Source organism: Phoca vitulina, unplaced genomic scaffold, assembly GCF_004348235.1.
Source record: "Phoca vitulina isolate PV1807 unplaced genomic scaffold, GSC_HSeal_1.0 scaffold5, whole genome shotgun sequence".
Taxonomy (NCBI): Eukaryota; Metazoa; Chordata; class Mammalia; order Carnivora; family Phocidae; genus Phoca; species Phoca vitulina.
This window is the reverse complement of record NW_022589708.1, coordinates 12,383,804-12,400,509: the sequence shown is the minus strand read 5'-3', so window position 1 is coordinate 12,400,509 and position 16,706 is coordinate 12,383,804. Positions and strand designations below refer to the sequence as shown.

General features: G+C 41.4%; 1 protein-coding gene across 1 annotated transcript in view; it reads right to left on the bottom strand.

The window, feature by feature from the left end:
* Nucleotides 1–16,706, bottom strand: part of SLC15A1 (solute carrier family 15 member 1) — a 49,581-nt gene that overhangs the window by 1,366 nt on the left and 31,509 nt on the right. Inside the window, exons 12-22 of the mRNA XM_032402720.1 lie at nucleotides 16,432–16,476; nucleotides 16,296–16,328; nucleotides 16,120–16,208; nucleotides 15,590–15,671; nucleotides 13,701–13,820; nucleotides 12,506–12,652; nucleotides 11,468–11,517; nucleotides 2,864–2,971; nucleotides 2,630–2,741; nucleotides 1,706–1,849; nucleotides 500–607 (exon numbers count right to left, since the gene is read on the bottom strand). Of these exons, the coding sequence (XP_032258611.1) occupies nucleotides 500–607; nucleotides 1,706–1,849; nucleotides 2,630–2,741; nucleotides 2,864–2,971; nucleotides 11,468–11,517; nucleotides 12,506–12,652; nucleotides 13,701–13,820; nucleotides 15,590–15,671; nucleotides 16,120–16,208; nucleotides 16,296–16,328; nucleotides 16,432–16,476 (1,038 nt within the window). The remainder of the gene's footprint in view (nucleotides 1–499; nucleotides 608–1,705; nucleotides 1,850–2,629; nucleotides 2,742–2,863; nucleotides 2,972–11,467; nucleotides 11,518–12,505; nucleotides 12,653–13,700; nucleotides 13,821–15,589; nucleotides 15,672–16,119; nucleotides 16,209–16,295; nucleotides 16,329–16,431; nucleotides 16,477–16,706) is intronic.

Here is a 16,706-nt window from a genome sequence, read left to right as displayed (position 1 = left end):
GATGGGACTTGAAGGGGGGAGTGAAGAAACAGATAGGGGAAGGGGCAACCCCCTTAGGAGCCATATGCTGAAATGCTGAAGGAGAGAGTTTCAGTTTCAGAAAAGCCCTCACTTTATGTTAGCTGGAAAAATTACAACCACCTTCAGAACGGCTCTAACTTTAGGTGTCATGAAACTTTCTGGAAAACATGTTTGTCTTGGGGCCATTACACTGCATTCACTGAAGCTAGGAAAGATCTTTCCTTTAATAGTAAACCATATTAGGGTATAGGCATGTTAACCCAAATCTGGGTATTTTGGTTGTCACTTTCCAGCTGTACAACACCAAGTAGAAATATGAAGAATCTGCACACACTAGGCCAAAAGCCCATTTGGTCATCACCCTCTCCGGCTGATTTTATTCAGCCGTTAGCTTAGATGACCACGTGTATACACAGGGGGTGAGGGAGAGTCCTCACGACGATCACGGACACACACAGTCTCTCTCCCCACCTCATACCTGTTCACTGATCTGGCCTGCTCCCGCTATTATAAGCACGATGATGTTGCCAATGGCCACCGTCAACAGCCATCCTGCTTGAAGCACCGACTTCATGTTGGAGGGGGCCTGGGGAAACAACACGCAGTCAACCCCTATCTAGATGGCAACCACGGAGCTGCAGAACACCACTTACCAATGCATTTAGTTGGGCAGTCCGCCCTAAAAATGCACATCGAAAGTCAGGTTGGTTCACATATAAAAAGGATTATCAGTTGGATAACAAGACACCCCGAACACTCAGGCACGAACATACAAGAAGCCCTTGTTTCCCACTCTCCACAGCCTTGCAAAATTGTTGTCCCAAGTTAAGTGGGCAAATCTATAGATGAATCAATTCTATGTCTATAGAAGAGTTTCCAAGCAAAGCCATCCATCCCATTCTCTTTCCCCTAAATGGAAGCTGCTCTCTGGGCCAGAAGCTTGCTCTGCTGTGAGCTTCGCTGCCATGTCACCGAACCCCTCTTGTCACCTATGATACAGTCATTTTATTCGATTGTGAGGTCATCACAGAAAGGGATTGTCCAACTCATATTTACGATCTTTACTGCAAGACTTAAAGGTGCTAGGCGTTGTAGGGCCACAACGACCTTAACTGTATTTTGATGAAATTGTTGAGAAACTAGGCTCTAATTGGCAAAATTTACCTCATGAGTCTCATCTTTAACAGTTGAAAGCAATAATATCTTTTAACTTTTAAAAGCTAGGCCTTAATCAGTGTGTTTACTGGTAGCTCTGGAGAGATCTCACCTGAGCCTTAATGATTATGAGTACACAACCCAGAAATGAGCACCATGATGAACAGCTGACATCGTTTAGTTGTTTCAGAATATAGAATCTGCTGCCTATCATGATCCTGGTCACAGTAATTAATATAGTTTTTCCCACTCAGGACTCTAAATCTCTAGTATATGATGTGGGAATGCAGAGTCATATGACATATGCGCCCAAGAAGCTAAACAGAGTCATATTATTATTCAATAAAAACATGATGGGGATCTCAAAAAACTTGTTTGGCGGAAGATACCATAATGCTTTCTAGAATCTTTTTTTCCCCCCTAGAATCGTTTAAACTATAAATACATTGCTTATTGAAGTTAGGGCCCAACAGCATTTTTTGAAGGCAGGGGTGTGGGGGAGGGGTGCTAGAAACAATGACCAAGAGACCTGAGAATATGAGAACTCCAGTCCCGTGATAGAGAAAACCACCTCTCCGCAGGTGAGGAGGAAATACTGCGGGATCTGCAGAGCCATGTTAACTGTGTTGGGTGAAATATCTTCAAACACGTGCAATTCGGGGCAGCCAGTATCCTAAACCAATAAGGCAAAAGCAAGAAGAAATTCAAATGGAGAACTGCTTCTAGAATAAAAATTGCTCAAACAGGCAAATGGAGTTTGGACTTCTAGAATCACGTCCTATGATTTGTCAAGTAAGTACACTTTTTATTTTTTATTTTATTATTTATTTTTTTAAAAAGATTTTATTTATTTATTTGAGAGAGAGAGAGACAGTGAGAGAGGGAACACAGCAGGGGGAATGGGAGAGGGAGAAGGAGGCTTCCCACTGAGCAGGGAGCCCGACGCGGGGCTCGATCCCAGGACCCTGGGATCATGACCTGAGCCGAAGGCAGACGCTTAATGACTGAGCCACCCAGGCATCCCAAGTAAGTACACTTTTTAAGTGGCAATATGCAACAGTGCATTTTATCCTCATGATGAAATGGCCTTGGTGGGATTTGAAAATCTGTCCACTAGTGTTTTCCTCTTAAATCAGAGAGTAGATTGGATGTCAGGTTTGTTTAAAACATTGCCATCTCTTTGAACTCAAAGTTCGTAAGTCCATGTAAATAGTCTATGAAGAGGCATCAAATACTGGTCAATGTGGACTTTCAGTCAGACTCAGTCAGTCTGTTTATTTTTATTCTAAAAATAACAGCAAACTTAAGTCAACGGTAAGTTAAAGAATTAGTGGTGAACCGAATGAATTCTAAGCCCATTTAAAACACAGATGCTAATATTACTTCCAGTTCAATCATTACCAGGTGCTAAGTGTTTAGTAGAACTTCTGATTCAACAGAACGACTTACTGACCTCCCTTCGGATTACGTAGGTGAATGCACTACCGAACTCAAGGCTGGGTGGTCGGAAATCATTTGCACAGTGCTGTGGAATCTGTTTTGTTGAGCTTATTTTAAAGTGTTTTCTATGGAAAGAAAGAATAATATAGTTTAACATTCCTGGTATTAACAGCTTCAATGTAGTGTTTAAAGAAAAAGACTTGAAATCCTTGAACTTGGGAGAACAGTGTCCAGGACAGGTACTTACACGCCGGAAGAAAAAAACTGATACTCGCTGGCATTGTGACGGGTCACATCCACATAAACTTTCTCGCCCATTGTGATGTTGAAGCTCTCATCAAAACTATTTATAAATCTGAAACAGAAAACCATTGGTTTTGTGACTGGACTATGGGATACTTTGCTTTAGGTCACAGTACGTGCACCTGAACTTGGGCTGTGCTCTCTTTTGGAAGGAATTTAAGATGTTAATGGAAGATTTCTAGACTTATAAAGGCAGAAGGAAGCCACCCTAGGTTTGTTCTTGTTCACCCATTCATGAGAACACACCCAAAAGAAGTGACCGCTGTCTTCTGCCTGGAGCTGTTCTAAGTACTTGGTAACTAGGAGCTATTTCAATGGTAGGTTGGGATATTAGCCTGGATGGAAATAGGAGCTGGTCCCCACTTCAGGAAGGCAGCACTTTGTGTTCCTTGCTCAGAAGCTTTAGAGCTAAAGGACCAAAGTCGAAGTTGCTTAGTACCCTAACAGTCTCCATCTGGGCTTCTTTCTGGGGGTTGGGGATGGAAGGCCATTTTCTGTCCTTGACCTCTAGGAGCCTGAGCAGGGAGGGGCCCCAAAGAGTGGAGAGGAAGAAGAGAGTCGGTCCAGCAACCAGAGATACTTTTGGGGAGCTCCCCTCAGAGAGGGAAGACTGAGTCTGTAGGACCTGGAGTGATGGTGACTGGCACTCTGCTAGAATACAGATGGGAGTGTAGCACCCACAGGCCCTGGTACTAGGTCTCAAGGCTTCCAGGAGCTGCCAAGTCTCCTACGCCTAAGCTTCACATGGAGCCAGTCGAGTTGCTTGCCTTCAAAGGGCCATATAGATGGCGACAGTGTGGACAGATGATTAGATCCCTTCCTTCAATGTTCCAGGCTATAGAAGACCCTGACGCTCTTATAGTATATCAGAGAGAAGGGTGCTGCCCCGGATACGACTAGTTGATTTTTCTTACCAGACAGGTGAATGAAAGCTTTCAGCAGATTATCCAATTTAAAGAATGGGCAGTAATAAGATCGTATACCCAAGTATTGCAGAGAACAATTTAACCTGTACATTCCTAAAATACGTGGCCAAATTTCATCAGCTTTGTGGCAACAAGTAATGTTGGTCAAATTCTAGGTACTGGGAGAACATTTCTCTGAATTAAGCTCAGGCCCTAAAGTCCCTGGGCATTTCACTTGGTGTAGTTTGACAGATGCTTAACATAGAAAACGGAACCCTGACCCGGGTTCAACAGGGGCCTCATAGTTGGGTGGACGCCTCGGAGTGAAATGGCTGGCTCATAGGGTGACTCTCTGTTTAACATTTTGAGGAACAGTTTTTCAAAGTGTCTGTATCATTTTATCATTCTACATTCCCACCAGCAGTGTAAAAGCCTTCCGATTTGCCCACATCCCCACCCACAGTTGTTATTGCCTGTTTTTTGGTTGTTTTTGTTTTGGTTTTTGGTAAGAGCCTAGTGAGCGTGAAGTGGTATCTCTTTGTGGTTTTGATTCGCATTTCCCTAATAATTAAAGACAATGCGCATCTTTCCTAGGCTTTTTGACCGTTTTTATATTTTCCTTGGAGAAATGTCTTTTTTTTTTAAAGATTTCATTCATTTATTTGTCAGAGAGAGAGAGAGAGAGCACAAGAAGGGAGAGCAGGAGAGGGAGAAGCAGGCTCCCCGCCGAACAGGAAGCCCGACGTGGGGCTCGAACCCAGGACCCTGGGATCATGACTAAAGCCGAAGGCAGATGCTTAATGACTGAGCCACCCAGGCTCCCGAGAAATGTCTTTTTAAATAGTTTGCCCATTTAAAAAAGTGGGTTGTCTTTTTACTCTTGAGCTGTAAGAGTTCTTTATGTATTTGGAACCTCTTATCAGATATATGATTTGCAAATATTTTCTCTCATTTTATGGGCTGTCTTTTCTCTGCCTTGATATCACTTGTAGCACTAAAGCTTTCCAATATGACGAAGCCCAAGTGACTATTTTTTTCTTTTGCTGCTTGTCCTTTTGGCTTCATATCCAAGAAAACACTGTCTAACCCAAGGTCACAAAGATTTACTCCTATTTTTCTTTTATAAATTTTATTGTCTTAGTTATATTTAGGTTTATGATCCACTGCATACATTTTTGTGTGTGGTATCAGGTAGGGTCTGACTTCAGTCCTTTGCATGTGGGTATCCCAGTTGTCCTAGTACCAAAATGACTTTAATAAAACCACAACTATCTTTAAATGAAGATTTCTTTTTAATCTACTTATGGTCAGTTTTGCCCTGACCATACTCCCTCCTTGAAGTATCTTTTTCAGTATGACAATCATGGAAACCAAGGATTGAAATAAACTGAACTTACAACCAAGCCTATGCATAGATTTTTCTAAATCTTAAATTGAGCTTTTTAGAAACGAATGAAGCATATATAATCACATCATCTACATTAATGATTTTTGTACCACTAATGAATAAAAATACCTGTAAGATATTGATTTTTTTATTTTTCTCATTCTCTTAATATATTTTTAAATTATTTATAGTGTACATATTAATTTGGTGTAATAATTATATGTATAATTTTTAACAGATACCATATTCATGCATTATGGGTATAAGCTCAAATATTTTTATTGGATGTGATAAAAGCTTTAAGGCCACCTCTCTAGAGAAACTTTGTACATGCGGACAAAAAAAAAATCATATATGAATGTGAATTGGGGCACTGTTTGGAAAAATGGCAATAACCTAAATTTCCTTGAAGAAAAGAATGGATAAATAAATTGTGGTATATGCATGCAATGGAATATTATATAGTAGTTTAAGTGAGTAGATAAGGGATACATATAGTAATATGGGTAAATATTAAAATGATATTTTATAATATACGATATTGCAGAACATACACAGGACAATATATTACGTTTAAAAACATGCTCAAGAACATTGTGAATATATACATATGTAGCAATATGTAATGTTAAAAAATTCATGAGAAAGATCAATATCAAATTCTCAACTAATTTTGACCCAAGTATTGTCACTTTTTTTTGAGAGAGAGAGAGCGAGCGAGCACATGTAATTGGACGGAGGGGAAAACGGAGAAGGGGAGAGAGAATCCTTAGTAGGCTCCATGCTCAGCATGGAGCCCAATGCAGGGCTCGATCTCACATCTCTGAGACTGTGACCTGAGCTAAAATCAAGAGTTGGATGCTTAACCAACTGAGCCACCCAGATGCCCCTGTCACTTTACTTAAAGGACTCTGTTGAAGGTAGTCCATGTAAGTCTTGCAACTTACTGATACCACATAATTAAAACAATTCCATTTTGTTTAAAATTCTGTGTACTCTTTTTTTAATTCATATATTACTCCAAAATCCAACCTCCTGACTTTCTCAAAGTTGTTCTATTTATCAGTTAGTTTCTGACATTAGTTTTTCAGAACTTTCCTTTTTTATGAATTGTCTCCTGGACATTGCTGAAATAATAAATCCTTTGATCCATTAAAGATTTGATGTTGCCAATTACAAGAAAAAAGTTTCTGGCTTATCTTCTTCCACATGGGTGGGTTGGCGGGGTAAAATGTTGCTGATTTTACGTGTCCTTCTTTCCCAAGATTTCAACAAAGACCATTTAAAGAAGAATGAAGCTTTAGCATAGCACCAGAACAAGAAAGGATACCACAGTTTAGACTGTTCAAAGTTTCCAAAGTGAGGATACCTTTCTGTAGAAATCAAAACAATGGTTCTGAGCCACAAAGGACATCCCAGAGGTACTTCCAGCTCAGACTCAGATACAAAGATTGGGAAAGGGCCAGATGACCAGCAACAGAAGATTTCCTTCCAGAACTGATAGGATAGTTGTATGTATGTGCATGTATGCAGGACAGAGGCACAATCCAGAAGGCACAAAAGAAGATGTTATGGGCTGAATTGTGTCTCCACCCCAACCCCAATTCATATGTGGAAGTCCTAACTCTCAGGACCTCAGAATGTGACTGTATTTGGAGGTAGGGTCTTTTTTTTTTTTTAAGATCTTATTTATTTGAGAGACAGAGAGAGGGAGAGCGTGTGCACACACGCACGAGTCGGGGGAGGGGCAAAGGGAGAGGGAGATGCAGGCTCCCTGCTGAGCACAGAGCCCGACGTGGGGCTTGATCCCAGGACCCCAAGATCATGACCTGGGCTGAAGGCAGATGCTTAACCGACTGAGGCACCCAGGTGCCCCTGGAGGTAGGGTCTTTAAAGAGGTAAAATGAGGTCATGAGAGATCCAAGATCACTGGTGTTCTTATAAGATTAGCACACAGACACACGGAAGAAAGACCATGTGAAGACACAGAGAGAGGATGGCTATCTTTAAGCCAAGGGGAGAGGCCTCAGAGAAAACTAACCCAGCCAGTGCTTTGATGTTGGACCTGTAGCCTCCAGAACTATGAGGAAATAATTTTTGTTGTTTAAGCCTTCCAGCCTGTGGTACTTTGTGATGGCAGCCTTAGCAAACTCATACAGGAGAGAACAAAGAAAATGAGAAGGAACCAAAAATCAAAAAGACCTAGTGCTGGCTACTACCCACATGTAGTTATACTGCAGAGAGATGTGAGAACACCAAGGAGAAAGAAGATCCCCAAAGCTTGGTGAAAGGAAAGTTAAATCACTACAGAGAGTGGTAGATGTTGTGTGTGTGTGTGTGTGTGTGTGTGTGTGTGTGTGAGCACAACTAGGCGCTGGATGCCAATAGACACAAGCCTCCAGAGTTCTGGGAAGAAAATGGTGGCCAACCTATGACCAAGTATGAGAACGGAAAAGCATTTTCAGGCAAGTAAGGACTTGGCAAATTGCCTCACAGCTTTTCTTGGTCAGATATTTGAGCACAAGTCTGCAGCCAAACAAGAAAGATGACCCAGAATTCAAGAAAGAAAGGTGCTAACCTGGGCAGACAGTGAAAATTCTATGAGGTCAGTGGCATCACAGGACTACAGAGCAAATGGCCTTGTTACATCAAAGAGCATGCTGAGGAGTTGGTTCTCAAAGAGGAAGGTGAATTCCCTGGATCCATTCTCTGGATCACCCTGAAGATAGAAGCTCATGCTTTTGCCAACAAGAGGCCAAGTGAGTCACAGGAAAACACAGAAGCTGTGCAAGAAAACCTTGGTTTAAAGATGTGGTACCACCAAACAATTCAGGGTATGTAATAGGATATTCTAATTAATCTTGACATTCAGAACATTTCCACTTGAGGCTATATTTTCAAGGATATAAAGCTACATTTCTTTCCCTTTCAGACTTCTATTACATTGTGACTAATATTTTGATAGTTAACCTGTAAATCCTGTTTATTAATCATTTTTAGAATTGACCTAGCACATGGAGTACACACAAAGATAAATATTACAAAGGTTAACAATGTGAAACAAGCCAGAGGTAAAGAGATGATTAATTAATTAATTAATTTTCCCATCTTATTTAAAAAGTGTATTTACAGGGGCGCCTGAGTGGCTCAGTCGGTTAAGTGTCTGCCTTCGGCTCAGGTCATGATCCTGGAGTCCCAAGATCCTGGGATCGAGCCCCGCATCAGGCGCCCTGCTCAGCGGGGAGTCTGCTTCTCCCTCTCTCTCTGCCCCCTCTAGTGCTCTCTCTCTCCCAAATAAATAAATAAAATCTTTTAAAAAGTGTATTTACAGTAAATTGGCTTTTTGGTGTACAGTTCTATGAATTTTAATACGTCTGGATTCAGGGAAACACCATCGCGGCCAAGATACAGACCAGTTCCATTGGCGCCCGCATCTCCCTCATGCTGACCCATAGCCAAACCTCTCCTCCACTCCTAACCCAGGGCAAACACTAATCTGTTCCCACATCCTTATTTATTTATTTATTTATTTATTTATTTATTTATTTATTTATTGGTCATTTCCAGAATGCCATGTAAATGGAACTACACGGTATGTATGTAACTTTTTGAGACTGGCTTCTTTCATGGCATAATGCATTTGAAATTCATTTATGTTACTGTATGTATCAATAGTTCCTTTTTTCCTAAGTGATATTCTGTTGTATGAATATACTATAGTCTATTGTCTGTTTATCCATCACCCACTGAAGGTCATTTGGGTGACTTCCAATCTTTGGTAATTACAAATAGAGTTTCTGTGAACATTTATGTTTAGGTTCTTATGTGAACATAAGTTTGCATTTCTCTAGGATAAATATCTGAGAGTGGGGCGGCTGGGTTGTATGGTAAATATACATTTGACTTTATAAGAGACTGCCTCACTGTTTTTCAGAGTGGCTGCACCATTTTGCACTCCCACCAGGCAAAGCACGGGAGTTCTGCTTGCTCTATCTTCTCACAAGCAGTTAGTATAGTCAGTTTTAAAAAATTATTATATCCATCTAAGAGGTATGTCATGCAACTCACCGTGGTTTTAATTTATATTTTTTAATGGCCAATCATGTTGAGCATATTTTCATGTGCTTATTTGCCATCTGTATATCTTCTTTGGTGCAATGTCCAAGTCTTTTGCTGTTTTTAAACTGGGTTATTTTCTTATTATTGTGTTGTGAGAGTACTTTATATGTTCTGGATACAGATACTTAGTCCGATATGTGATTTGTAAATATTTTATACCAGTATGTAGCTTACCTTTTCATTCTCTTAACAGTGAGATTGACAGAACAAATGTTTTTAGTTTGGATGAAATTTAATTCACCTATGCCTATATATCTATATGTATGTATTAAAATGAAATATTATTTAGCCATTAAGTAGAAGGCAACCCTGCCATTGTGACAACATAGATAAACCGAGAAACATTAAGTGAAACAAGCCAGACAGAGAAAGACAAATACTGCCCGGTATCACATATATATGGAATCTAAAAAACAGTTGAACTCATAGAAAAAAACAGTAGAGGGGCGCCTGGGTGGCTCAGATGGTTAAGCGTCTGCCTTCGGCTCAGGTCACGATCCCAGGGTCCTGGGATCGAGTCCCGCGTCGGGCTCCCTGCTGGGCGGGAAGCCTGCTTCTCCCTCTGCCGCTACCTCTCTCTATCTCTCTCTCTGACTCTCATGAATAAATAAATAAAACATTTAAAAAAAAAAAGAAAAAAACAGTAGAATGGTGGTTGCCAGGGACTGAGGGGTAGGAAACAGGGAGATGTTGCATGAAAGGTACAAACTTTCAGTTCCACGATGAATAAGTTCTAAGGTTCTAATGTACTACATGGTGACTATAATTCCTACTATATTATATACTTCAAACGTGCTAAGTGGTTAGATCTTAAGCATTCTTTTTTTTTTTTTTTTTTGATCTTAAGCATTCTTATCACACACACATATAAAAGGTAACTGTAAGGTGATTGCGTTAACTTGACTGTGGTAAATATTTCACAATGTATACATATATCAAATCATACTGTATACTTTAAATATATTGATTTTGTCATTTATACCTCAATAAAACTGGAAAAATCATAGAAAAATAATGCTATGATTTTGATAGTAATTGCACTAAGCCTATGGATCAATCTGACATTGTCACTACATTAAGTATTCTAATCAATGAACCCAGCGTATCTTTCCATTTATTTCACTCATCATTAATTTCTGTCATAAGCCTTTGGTAGTCTTAGCTCTCAAATCTTATATATGTTTTTATTAGATTTGTACCTAGTATTTTATTTTTTTTTGGAGCTATTGTATAGTTTTAAAATTTCAGTTTCCAATCATTCATTGCTAGTATATAGAAATATGATTTTTGTTGTCGATCTTATATTTTGTAACATTTCTACACTCATTTCTAAACTCACTTATTGATTCTATGAACTTTTTTGGTAGAGTCTTTGGGACATTCTGTGCAGGTACTTATGTCATCTGTAAGTAGGAACAGTTTTTATTTCTTCCTTTCCAATCAAGATGCTTTTCTTTTTTTTCTAGTCTCACTGCACTGGTGTTCAGAAGGATGTTGAATAGGAGTGGAGGGTGTGGACAATCTTATGGGAAGAGCAATGAGACTTTCACCATTAAGTATAATGGTAGCTTGGGTTTTTTAGATATCCTTTTTCAGAGTAAGGAAGTTCCCTTCAATTACTAGTTTGCCGAGGGTTTTTTTAAAATCATGAATGGACACTGAATTTTATCAAATGCTTTTCCTGCATCCAGGATGCAGGATATGATGATATGGGTTTTTCTCTTTAGTTTATTAAGATGATAGATGATATTGATTTTTTTAAAATATTGAACCACTTTACATTCTTGGGACAAATCCCTATACTCTCATTTTTAAAAAAATTTTATTATGTTATGTTAGTCACCATACAATACATCATTAGTTTTTGATGTGGTGATCCACGATCCATTGTTTTCGTATAACACCCAGTGCTCCATGCAGTACGTGCCCTCCTTAATACCCATCACTGGGCTAACCCATCCCCCCACCCTCCTCCCCTCTAGAACCCTCAGTTTGTTTCTCAGAGTCCCTAGTCTCTCATGGTTCATCTCTCCCTATACTCTCATTTTATAGCCTTGTTGCAGTTGGACTTTACTATGGGAATGCATTACTTCCATAAGAAGCTGATAACACTTAAGTTTTAAAGAAAAATACATACCTGATTCCATTTTCTCCTTTTTCTGGCTTCTGGTTAAGGCCATCCTTTACCTGACAAAGAAAGCATTTTCAAATCTAATCCTTTAGAATAAATTTAGATTACCATTTCAGCCTTTGAGAAGGAGAATGATGTTGACATTTATCCTAGGAGCTAAGGGCATATGATTACATTTGCAGGGCTCCATCCTTCAGTCCTGGTCCTCCTGGAGGTTAAATAAGCCTCTACAAGTTTTGATGCTTGCTTTCTAGTGGTTCCACAGAACACTACTGTCCAAGAACTGAGAATGAGTCACTCAAGATTTCCCTAATAAAACACATGACCAAGATGTCTTAATTGCAGTTTTCTAGGTGACCTAAATTCACCTTACAGAACACCCACCACTCCTCCACTCAGTTCAACTCTACCTTCATAGTTTCCTAATATGCTGAATGGCCTATCTAGATGCTGATATTTTGTTGTGAAATATTTTGTATGTATTTTTATTGCTTTTTCCTGATATGTTCACTATGTTTTTTCAGAGACTGTTTTAATTCTCCAGTTACCCAGTGCGAATTTTTTAACCAATACAATTAAAGATACATCTCAGAAAGTTGCTAAGACTGCTCATATGTACTCTGTGTGACTTGTTATACTCATACACACCCCATACCATGCCCAAAAGTTCTTTTTTTTGGGGGGGGGGGCAGGCAGAGGGAGAATCTTAAGCAGGCTCCACACCCAGCATGGAGCCTGACATGGGGCTCGATCTCACAACCCTGAGATCATGACCTGAGCCGAAATCAAGAGTCGGACTCTTTAATTGACTGAACCACCCCGGCACCCCCCCAAAGTTCTTTTTAAAATTTTTAATTAATATTAACCCTTCCCATCCACCAAAGTTTTATTCAATGTTAAATGACTTGTATCCTGGAAAAATGAAGAACTTGAGAATTTACTTACATAATACTACATGGGGTAAAACAAAGTCACACCACTGAAAGGCTGTGTCTCCAACATCACACATAGTAAAGAATCAGCTGTAAGTGTCCAACGACTTACCACTCGGTAATGATTGGGGGCCCATACTAGAAGGGTATGGCGATGGCCCTGCTCAAAGTTAGAGGTCACTGGAGTGGCTGGTGATCCAGGAGAAGAAATGTTTATATTTATCAGTTTGTCTCCATCAAAAGTCATAAATCCATTTGTCTATAATGGGAGAAAAGGAGTCACAGTTAATACCATAGAGTCTTGTTCTGCACTGTGTAACTGAACATTATCATGGCATATTAGTTGACATCCCCAGTTCACTTTCATACACATCAAAAAATGCCTTGCGGGAGCCAGCATCGGTTTGTCTCAGCCCCCCACCCACCTCTGTCATGAAGTTGTCTAGTGTTATGCAAGAATTATACTTTTTGCCCAGCATTTTACTTTTTATTTCTTCTTCTGAAAATACATGTTCTGGAAATCATTTCTATCATTGGGCAGAGAATAACATTAGGGATAAAGGAATAACCCTGGTGAAAAATCAGTCCTGGGCTGCTCCAAGCACCAGAAGTCAAATGTTCTTTTTTCTTCAAGATCATCAGTTTGATAAGCTCTAAGGGAGAGGCTCTCAACTGTGGCTGAACAGGAATGAGACCAGTTAAATCAAAATCTCTGAGGTATGGGGATTTTCAAAGCTCTCCAGGTGATTCTAATGCAGAGTCAAGGTTGAGAACCTCTAATTCAGACCAGCGACCATCCAGATGAAGGTTTTCCAACCTGGGCTCTGCTGACATTTGGGACCAGACAAGTCTCTGTTGTGGGACCGTGTGTCAGTCTCCCTGGCTTCCTCCCTCTGAAATGCCAATAGCATGCTCTCAGTTGTGACAATGAAAAATGTCTCCAGAAATTGCCAGATGTCCCTGAGACGGCAAAATAACCTCTGGTAGAGAAACACGGACAGAGCCTTGCTATTTAAAGGGTGGTTCCACGAACCAACCGCAGCAACTGTCCCCTGAGAGCATGTTAAAAATGCAAAATTTTACAAACTCCCCAGGCGATTCACATGCCCATTGAAGTTCGCACATGCCCATTGAAGTTCGAGGCACACTGGTCTAGAGTGAAGCCCAAAGGAGACCGAGATACTAAGGCATTTCACTTCCACGCTTGTTGTAGGAATTATATAAGGATCGAGAAGATCAGTTTCTCCCAAGCCTATTATAACTCAGGTCAGAAGATAAAAAGGAAAGTCGCATTTCCTTCTACTTACTTGAGTCATTTGGGGATATATCACCTCCTTTCCAGGAAAAGATACAGTCATGTTACTGTTTCCTATATTCAGTACTTTAACTTGGACTTCGTTTTGCTTGGGGAAGACTGGGAGAGTTTTCTGAGCAAAATAAAAGAAAATTGGCAGTGATGCCTTCCATGCAGATTGAAGATAAGCTTGGCCCCGTCACCAGCACCCCCGCCCTCCAGCCGTGGAAAGCTGTCTCGGCTGAGAGACCAAACACCCCCAGGAGGCCTCCAATCGCTCGCCTCACGGCACCCAGAGGAAATGATGTTTGTACAGAACAGGGAAGTAATCACAAAGAGGCTGCTCTTGGTCTTAACACCTCCAGGCCGAAGAATGCCAGGTTATGAAGCCTCCTATCTGAAGGGGCCAGAGTAAACACAACCCAAATAAATGTGTATCTTGCTGTGGCACCTCGGATCTGCTCTCCTGGGAGGCCAACATCGTCCTAACTCTGGGAGCCTCAGCCACAGCCCTGACGGTGCCCTAAACAGCCTTTCACAACTAATCTATGCCTCTTGCCTCCACACATTTGTTCAGGGGTCCTGCCTTTTCCCAACAGTGCTCTCTCTCCAATCCCAGGGTCCCTGAAGCAACCCTTTCTATGCTATTCTAGAAGTCCCTTCTCGTTTCACAATTCATTTTGCACAAAGTCGTGTTCAGGAGTCAGTGAGTACACCCACATGTGCGGAGCACTATTCACAGTAGCCAACACGTGAAAACGGCCCAAATGCCCACTGACAGATGGATCAACAAAATGTGGTTCATCCCACAGTAAACTATGATTCCACTGTAAAAAAGAAGGAGATTCTGACACCTGCTCTGATACAGATGAACCTCGAGGACATTATGCTCAGTGAAATCAGCCAATCACAAGGGACCAATATTGTACGAATCCACTTACATGAAGTACCAAGAGTAGACAAACTCATAGAGACAGAAAGTAGAATGGTGAGTGCCAGGGGCTGGCGGGGGGCGGGGGGGAGGTGGGAGGCGGCGTGGGGAGGGTAAGTGGGGAGTTCTTTTTCAATGGGCACAGACTTTTCGTTTTGCAAGATGAAAAGTGTTCTGGAGATGAGTTGCACAATAACGTGAACATGTTAAACACTCCTGAAGTGTACACTTTGAAATGGGTAAGATGGTAAATTTTTGTTATGTAGTTTATCACACTTAAACATTTAAAAAGAAAAATTAGAGAGAGAGAGAAGGAAGGAGGGAGGGAGGAAGACAGAAACAGAGAGACAGAGAGAGGGATACACACAGAGACAGAGGGGAGGCGACAGAGACAGAGAAAGGAGGAGGGGACAGAGGCGGGAGGAGAGCGTTTGCCTCCAGGCTCGCACACTACACAACGCCCGTCGCTAGCCTGCTTTCACACTGAGGGCACCAGGAACCTGGTTTAGGGCCACCGTGGGTCCAGCAGACTGAGGACTGGCGTGAGAACTAACATCGCTAGAAACATCAGAATACAAAAGGCATCTTCCCGAAGACCGTTGATACATTTTCAGACAGACTTTCTAGGAGTTCTGATTGTGAAAGAAGAAGTTCTATAAACTCCCACTCCCATTATAAAAACCATGTCCACAGAAACCCCCTGTGTAACCGCCATCCCCCTTGGCCCCGCTAAAGCACACCCATCCCACCCTCCTCCCAGCCACCCCCTTCGCAGTGAAGAGCACCCACGGTGCACGCTGCCTGGAAGGGACAATTCTGCCCCTGTGGCATCTCCACATCGTCCCGTCCCTAGCTCCAGGACCGTCTGTCGGCAGAGATCCCGGCCTCTCCACGGTCCCGGAGAAAGACGCCTTCCGAACGCCCCACCCGACCCGCAGGAAAGGCCCCTGGGGAGTCAGAGGGCCACTCACGTCAATTTCCACCTGCACAATTGCCGCCAGCACAAAAGCCATGGAAGCCAGGAACATTCCAACTACCATCTTCTTCAAGGAGCTGGGAGACAAGTGTAAGAGTGACTCTCCGCCTGCCTCCTACCAGTGATCACACTCCTTTCCCACCATCCGCCTGAGCAAAACTAGCTTCCCTACAAAACACCGAAGGAAAATGTCTCTTGCTCTCTTATTTATGATCAAGACTAAGAGGGATAAATGTAATGCAGCTTCTTATTTGCATTTTTACATTTAATTTCTAGAAGCTATAGCTCAGGCGATATGTCGGATGATAGTTAACATTTCTATTGTCTACATATATGCAAAGTTTTAATTAGAAGCTTTTCTGGCTGCCATGAATAGCACTTTTATTTTAAGGGCAAATTTCTAGAAACATCAGCACACAGGCCTCTAATTCAAATATAATTCTTTAAAAACCCTGTCATATAGGTGGTGTGGTGGGAGGGGAGATATTCTTTCCTGACCCCAACTCCAACCTGCTGGTTACCTACGTGAAATTGAAGCCACATTTTGCAATCAGGGGATACACCACGGCATCCATGATGGGGACCATGATCACAATCAAGATGGCGTTCACGGTCTGCAGGTGAAGTGGAAATGAACCATTAGCCGTGGTCTCAAAGGTGACTTTGAACTCAGAAAGCAACTTCAGTATTTTTTTTCCTACCTGCATCTGATCCGGCTGAATTTCAATAAGTCCCTAAAAAGAGGGGGGAAAAGTCTTACTGATAGGTTACTGAAAGGGATTAGAGCAAATGAACAGTGACCAGGGGAGGCAGAGAAGCTTGATACCCCAAACTTACAATTTTCCCACTCATAGTTGTTGCTTGCAGCGTCCACCTGGAGCCCTGAAAAACAAATACGTTTGCTGCATCATTTGGGAACGTGAGTTTTAAACATTTTACAAGTCAAGGTTGAGTCTTTTCCAGATCAAGAACGAAGTCTGGAGTGTTATGGGATTTAAATGTTTTTTCAACATCAAGTTTATCTCCCAGCTCCACTGTAACACTGGGTAAAACAAAATACCTTGCATTTCTGCTGTACAAATTAACATGGCATCTAGTTCCCCGCCCCCCCC